At 61.4% G+C, this 6,527-nt stretch overlaps 1 protein-coding gene across 6 annotated transcripts in view; it reads left to right on the forward strand.

Annotated features, from left to right (window-relative positions):
- The window catches only part of WIZ (WIZ zinc finger), a 59,404-nt gene extending 53,534 nt beyond the window's left edge, over positions 1-5,870 (forward strand). For 3 of the 6 annotated variants that reach the window (XM_072848343.1, XM_072848344.1, XM_072848348.1), the window contains 5 exons: positions 1,682-2,218; positions 2,465-2,995; positions 3,386-3,835; positions 4,166-4,358; positions 4,545-4,840. In XM_072848343.1, coding sequence (XP_072704444.1) covers positions 1,682-2,218; positions 2,465-2,995; positions 3,386-3,835; positions 4,166-4,358; positions 4,545-4,704 — 1,871 coding nt within the window. In that variant the 3' untranslated portion in view covers positions 4,705-4,840. The other 3 variants (XM_072848345.1, XM_072848347.1, XM_072848346.1) reach the window with 3 other exon arrangements.
- The last annotated feature ends 657 nt before the right edge of the window (positions 5,871-6,527 follow it).

The raw sequence follows: 6,527 nt of genomic DNA on the forward strand, positions 1-6,527 counted from the left end.
ACAGCTCAAAGAGCTGTTTGCTGTCTCTGGCTCGTTAGTTCTTCGTCCTCATTACCAGGCTTGCCCAGTGAGTCCGTCCCACCGCTGGCAGCACCGACAGGCGCTTCATCTTCCCCGGTGGGAATCGCGGCGTTTTTGGGGTTGTTTCCTGCGATAAAGCGGAAGACGGTGTCCTAGCATTCCTTCTTTGCAGGAGCGGCTTTAAGACCTGATATCGCTCAAAATCCCCATGGCTGGGGATTTCCTAACCCTGCCAGGTTTCTTGGAGCCCTAGGACTATAAAATCGCTCCATCCCGGCTACCGTCTCGCTTTTCCCAAGTTAAAAAGCTCTGGCACGGCAGAGCCGGACACTGGCCGGACTCTGTAGCTGGAGGATGCGCCCGTGGGTTTGCCGGAGCAGAGAGGCTCTCCGGGGGTGCTGCTCCTCCGCCGGTGACAGAAGATGCAGAGTTTGGCCCCAGCTCGTCCTCGCAGCCCTTTAAAGACTTGGAGCGGCAACAGAAAAGTGCTTTATGCCTGTCTCGTAGCCAGCGCCGTAATTCCTCTTCGTTTGGGCTGCCTGCTAACGAAGCCGTAGCAGCAGACAACCTCTTGGCTGGCCGCTCAGCTTGGCGTCAGCCGAGTCCCCGGCAGGCTGCAGCGGCTGACAGATCCCAAGCCGCGGCACAAGGAATCAGCCCGTCTTGTCCCTCGTTCCTCTTCGCTGGCCAAGAAACCGAAGCCGCAGCCGAGCCGGCGCCGGTCTGCGCGGTGAGCAGGGTTTCGGCTGCTGCGATTGCCTCCGCTCCCTCTCCGTAGGTCCCTTCCCGGCATCGCTTCAGCGGCGCCCGAAATCCCAACGCAGGTTAGAAATTACGGTCCCGGCCTCCCCAGTGAGCTCTTTCCACCAGCGGGGACGGCTGCACGGTGCCCGGGAGCGGCTGGAGACGTCCTGCCTGCACCGATCTCCCCTCCTGAAATGATCCTGCTCGAGTCTCTCTTGCTGGGCGGGTTCAAGCCGCTGGCGTGGTTTTACCCCACTTCCAGGCAGGATCTGCCTCAGTTTCCCCATCCCGACGCGGTGCCGATGGTTTCTCCCTTCCCCTCCGCAGCCGGAGGGCGGACAAGGACCGGTGAAGTTGCGTTTCTCCTCCAGGATATCGCGTGGCTCTTGGTTTTGGTGGTAAAACCTCTTCATCTTCCTCCTCCTCTTCATCAACGTGCCGGGAATCGGCGCTTCCCGGAGGCAGGAGATGCCCCTGCTCAAGGGCTGAGCATCCAGCACCGGGATTAGCAGGGATGCGCTCAGTTCAGGCACGCGGTGTTTGTCCCGGTGCCACCGGCACCGCGGTGTCCGGCAGCATGTCTTCATCCAGAGCCCTTCCTCTTCCTCACGGCGGCTGGGCTCGGACGGTGCGACGCGAGCGAGTCTCGCCGCTTCCCGGGGACATGAGCGGGGAAGGGACGCAAGTGTCCGCGTTATCCCAATGCTCCGGATCACGGCTCTGCTGTCAGCCCCACCGGGAAGCCCCCCAGCTCCCCGTAGCCCTCGGCCGTTGCGTTTTCGTGGGGTACCCCCCGTGCGTTCGAGCCTGCTTCCAATTTCGGGCAGGGATCGGTTTTGCCACCGTGGGCTGCGTCCGTCTGTCCGTTGAGCAACGCCAGTCTTTCTTCTCTCTCTCTCTCTCTCTCTCTCCGCAGCCTCGGGGTCGGAACCGGTGCGAGACATCCGCTGCGAGTTTTGCGGCGAATACTTCGAGAACCGCAAAGGTTTGTCGAGCCACGCTCGATCCCACCTCCGACAAATGGGGGTGACCGAGTGGTACGTCAACGGCTCGCCCATCGACACGCTACGGGAGATCCTCAAACGGAGAACCCAACCGCGGAGCAGCGCCTCGAATCCCGCCGGTCCCGGGCAAAAAGCCATGGCCAAGACCTTCTTGGGCAGCATGGGATCCTTGGAGCCGCGCGGTCCTGGAGAGATTCACATCCCCACCCTCACCAAGAAGGTCCAGCAACCCGGCAGCCCCATGGGGCAATCTCCTACCTCGTCCCCACCTCCCACCGCCCGGAAGATGTTTCCAGGCCTTTCTCCTCCCTCCTTGCAGAAGAAACTCAAACAAGATCAGCTGAGGGTGGAAATCAAGCGGGAGATGATGTCGGGAGGACTCCACGGAGAACCTCACCCGTCTGACCGAGCCTGGTCGCCGCGGGAGGAGATGTCCCCCTTGAACCTCTGTAAGTGCACGGCTGTCACCTTCCCTGCTCCGTCTGCGGGGCCGAGTGGGACCGTGCTCCCTCGGACGGGGACACGGGGGTCCCTCTTGCTCTGGGAGGGGCTGAGGGCTCTTCCCGGTGCTGTGGGGGAGCCCACGTCATCTTCTGTGGGCTGCGGTGTTGGGGGACCCCTCGCTGCAGCTGGGGAGGAGCGGAGAGGGGACCCCCCAGTCCTCCTCCCCCCTGACCCCGCGTCTCTCCTCGCAGCCTCCCGAGCCGACCCGGTGCGAGACATCCGCTGCGAGTTTTGCGGCGAATATTTCGAAAACCGCAAAGGTTTGTCGAGCCACGCTCGATCCCACCTCCGACAAATGGGGGTGACCGAGTGGTCGGTCAACGGTTCACCCATCGACACGCTACGGGAGATCCTCAAGAAGAAATCCAAACCCTGCGTTATCAAGAAGGAACCGCACACCTCCAGCATCGAACCCCCTAAATCTATCGGGGAGGAAGGGACGGACCCCAAGTCCCCCGGAAAAATCCTGCAGGGCATGGCCCTCCCTCCCCTGGGTGGGCGGACGGGGAAACCCGGCCCCGGCAGTTCCACCTTGAACCGGGAGATCTCGTTGTCGCCTCTCACCAGCAAACCCCAGGGCGGTTTCCTGACGCCGTTGTCTGCCAAACGGCCGTTACAGGACGATCGGTTGGGTCCTCACGCCGAAGTCAAGCACAAGGCGTACATCCAGACCGAGCTGCCCTTCAAAACCAAGTCCGTGCACGACAAACCTGCGCACACGTGTAAGTGGGGGATGCGGGACGGGGGGGGGGAGAGAAGCACCGTGTACCCCCCCGCCCCGGGATGTCCTTTATGCCGCGGGCGGGGAGGCACGGGGAATCCCCCAGCCTCATGCTGGGGAGGGTTTTTGGCTCACGGGGATGCAGAGCAGGGAGAGGGGAGCGAAGATTTGGGGTCGTTGCTGCTCCTGCTCCAACCCGTGGAGCCTTCCCCGCCGTCCCAGACCCCCAGCAGGGCCGGGGGACGCTTCGGGAGCGGGAAAACACGGGGAACTGCAATCCCCCGGAGGACCTGCCTCGGCGCAGAGCAGGGAGGCACCGGTTTTCGGGGGAACCGGCCCCGTGCCGCGTCCCGGCCTTGGCCCGCTCACCCCTCGTGCGTTCCCCCCTCAGCCAGCGAAGCCTGCTGCGAGCTGTGCGGCCTCTACTTCGAAAACCGCAAAGCCTTGGCCAGCCACGCGCGGGCGCATCTCCGGCAATTCGGCGTCACCGAATGGTGCGTTAACGGTTCGCCTATCGAGACCCTCAGCGAATGGATCCGACATCGACCCCAAAAAGCCGGCGCTTACCGTAGCTACATCCAAGGCGGACGACCTTTCACTAAGAAATTCCGTAACTCTTCCCACGCCCGGGATCACGACGGCGGCGGCGGCGGCGCACGACGGATGCCGCTCAGCCTTCAAGCCGGCGGCGTGACCCTTCTGAGCAAAGGATTGACGGGAGATTTGGCTCACGGCGATGCCGGAAAAATCCTGGATGGGGGAAGCAGCGGTGAGCGGCCCATGATCACTTCCCCCCTCTCGTTGGTGAAGGTGGAGGAACATCAACGCTCGAACATCAACAGTGAGTTGGGGAGAAGCCGGCCAGGAGAGGGCAGAGGGGGTCTCCGGCACCGGCAGAGCACCGGGAAAAACCCTGCCCTGTCCCCTCTGCCCGTTCCCGGCAGTGCCGGGGGGGGTTCTTTAGCTGAACCCCCCCCTTTTCCTCCTCCTCCTCTTCCTCACCAGTTCCCCGTGACGAGCGGGGGCCGCTCCCTGGAAGCGGGGAGGCGGTGCCATGCCGTGCCGGCGGTGCCATGCCGCCGCTTTCGGCGCCGCGTGAAGCCGTTTGTGCCCCCCTGCGCCCCCGATCTAACCCCCCCCCCCCCCCCCCCCTCCGTTTCTCCTATCCCAGAGTTCGAGCGGAGGCAGGCGAGACCCCTGGACACCCCCCTCCACCGGGAAGAGGAAGGGGCCGAATTCCAACAGAAAATGGAGGAGACGCGGCAGCCGCCGCCGCGGATGAGGCCGGTGCCTTCCCTGGTCCCTCGCCCGCCGCAAACCTCCTTGGTGAAGTTCGTGGGGAACATCTACACCCTCAAATGCAGGTGGGTGACCTCGGGAAAGGGGGGGGGGTTCATCCTGTATCCGTAGGGATCCCCTTTTCCCGGCTGGAAGCGCTGCCTTTCCCTGCTCCGTGGCGTGGATCCCTTTTTTTGGGGGGGCCGTCCCCATCCGTGTGTTGTCCCCACCCCAAAACCGCGATTCCCGAGCTGATGCCGTGTCCTCCGTAGGTTCTGCGAGGTGGAATTCCAAGGTCCCCTCTCCATCCAGGAGGAATGGGTACGGCACCTCCAGCGACACATCCTGGAAATGAATTTCTCCAAAGCGGATCCTTTACGGGGCGAAGATCCTCCCCCTCCCGAACCCCCCACCCTCGCCGAGGCTCAGTAACGGGAGCCCAAATCCCTGGCTCTCACCGTGACGGAGCCGGCACGGGGAAGCGACCGCGGATGTCTCCGGAACATCCTCACCCCTTCTTCCCGCATCCATAATTCCTTTTTTTTTTTTTTTTTTTTTTTTTTTTTCTTGGGAAGGGGGGGGATCGATCGCTGCCTTCACCCCTCCGGAGCTTCCCCCCCGTCCCGTCCAGGGGCTGAGCTGGGGAGGGGACGCGATCCCGGCCACAAGCACTACATGGATCAAGACAACCCTCGGCGATCCCACGGGAGACACGCGGCAAACCGGGATCCGGCACCGGATCGGGGAGGGAACGACTCGATGCCGGTCCCGGCACGGGGGTGGGTGGGGAGGGGGGTGGGGAAATTTCCCCCCCCCTCCCTCATTTCCCAAAATCCGTTTTTTTTAACCCAAAGAACAAACGGTGCCGCCTTTACCGGCGGCGATTCGGGATGGAGCCGGGCCGGAGAGGAATTTCGGGGAGCAGCCGCATTCCCGGAAAACGCTGTGGATTTTGTATATGACCCTTAGAGCTAATGTATATTCGATTTGGTTTTGTTTTTTTTTTTTTTTCCCCCATAGGCGACGATGAAATTTAGTCTCGCGTAGATGTCGGAATCCCTCGGTTCCGGGGTTGCATGTTGCCCAAAATCCCCTTTTCCCACACCAAAAAACGCCGGATTCACCGCTTCCCCCCCACCCCCACCCCGCCGTATCCCATTTAATTTCACCGGAGAGGAGCGGCGAGTGAGCGCAAACCCACCGGAGAAAATAAACTCCAGTGGGAGCTGGGAAATCCCCAGGGAATTCCCGGCATTCCCATCCGGTATCGGCCGCGGCGGCGGCGGTGCCGGGAGGATTCGGCTCAGCCGCTTCCCCCCCAGTTTCACCGTTGCTTTGTAATTTCTTTATTTTTCCCGGTTTTCCCTCGTCTAGCTCCATAGACCTTCCGACTTTTTTAAACTCTAGATTTGTGTAGAAATAAGGAATATTCATTTTTATTTGGAAATCCCAAAACTTCCGAATTTCGGAAGGAATTTTAACGGATAAATATTTTTTCTTTTTTTTTTTTTCTTTTTTTTTTTTTTTTATTTCCAATTTTTTTGGGGCATATTCTGGTGATTCTTGTACCCGGGAATATGGGACGATGGATTAAATTCTTCTGGAAATGAAGTCGGGGGGAGAGCGGAGTCTCTGGATACCCGGAATGTCGGGATGGGGGCGGGGCTGGGGACCCCGTTTTGGGGGGATTGAGGGGGTTTTAGGGCTCCCCCGGGGAGGCTTAAAGGAAGGGGGGGTGGGGGGGTCAGGATGTGACCTCATGTCCTGGGTTGTGGGGACACGGGGTCAGGACGTGGCCTTGACCCCTGGGAAAAGGGGACACCGGGGTCAGGACGGGGCCGTGTCCTGGGATGTGGGGACACCGGGGTCAGGATGAGGCCGTGTCCTAAAGCTTGGGGACACTGGGGCCAGGACAGGGCTGTGTCCTAAAGTTTGGGGACACCAGGGTCAGGATGAGGCCGTGTCCTAAAATTTGGGGACACCAGGGTCAGGATGTGGCCTTGACCCCTGGGAAAAGGGGACAGTGGGGGTCAGGATGAGGCCATGTCCTTGGAAATGGGGACACCGGGGTCAGGACGGGGCTGTGTCCTGGGATGTGGGGACACCAGGGTCAGGATGAGGCCGTGTCCTAAAGTTTGGGGACACCGGGGTCAGGATGTGGCCTTGACCCCTGGGAAAAGGGGACACCGGGGGTCAGGACGGGGCCGTGTCCTAAAAGAAGGGGACACCGGGCGTCAGGATGAGGCCTCGTGTCC

The sequence above is a fragment of the Ciconia boyciana genome, chromosome 31, assembly GCF_034638445.1.
Source record: "Ciconia boyciana chromosome 31, ASM3463844v1, whole genome shotgun sequence".
NCBI lineage: Eukaryota > Metazoa > Chordata > Aves > Ciconiiformes > Ciconiidae > Ciconia > Ciconia boyciana.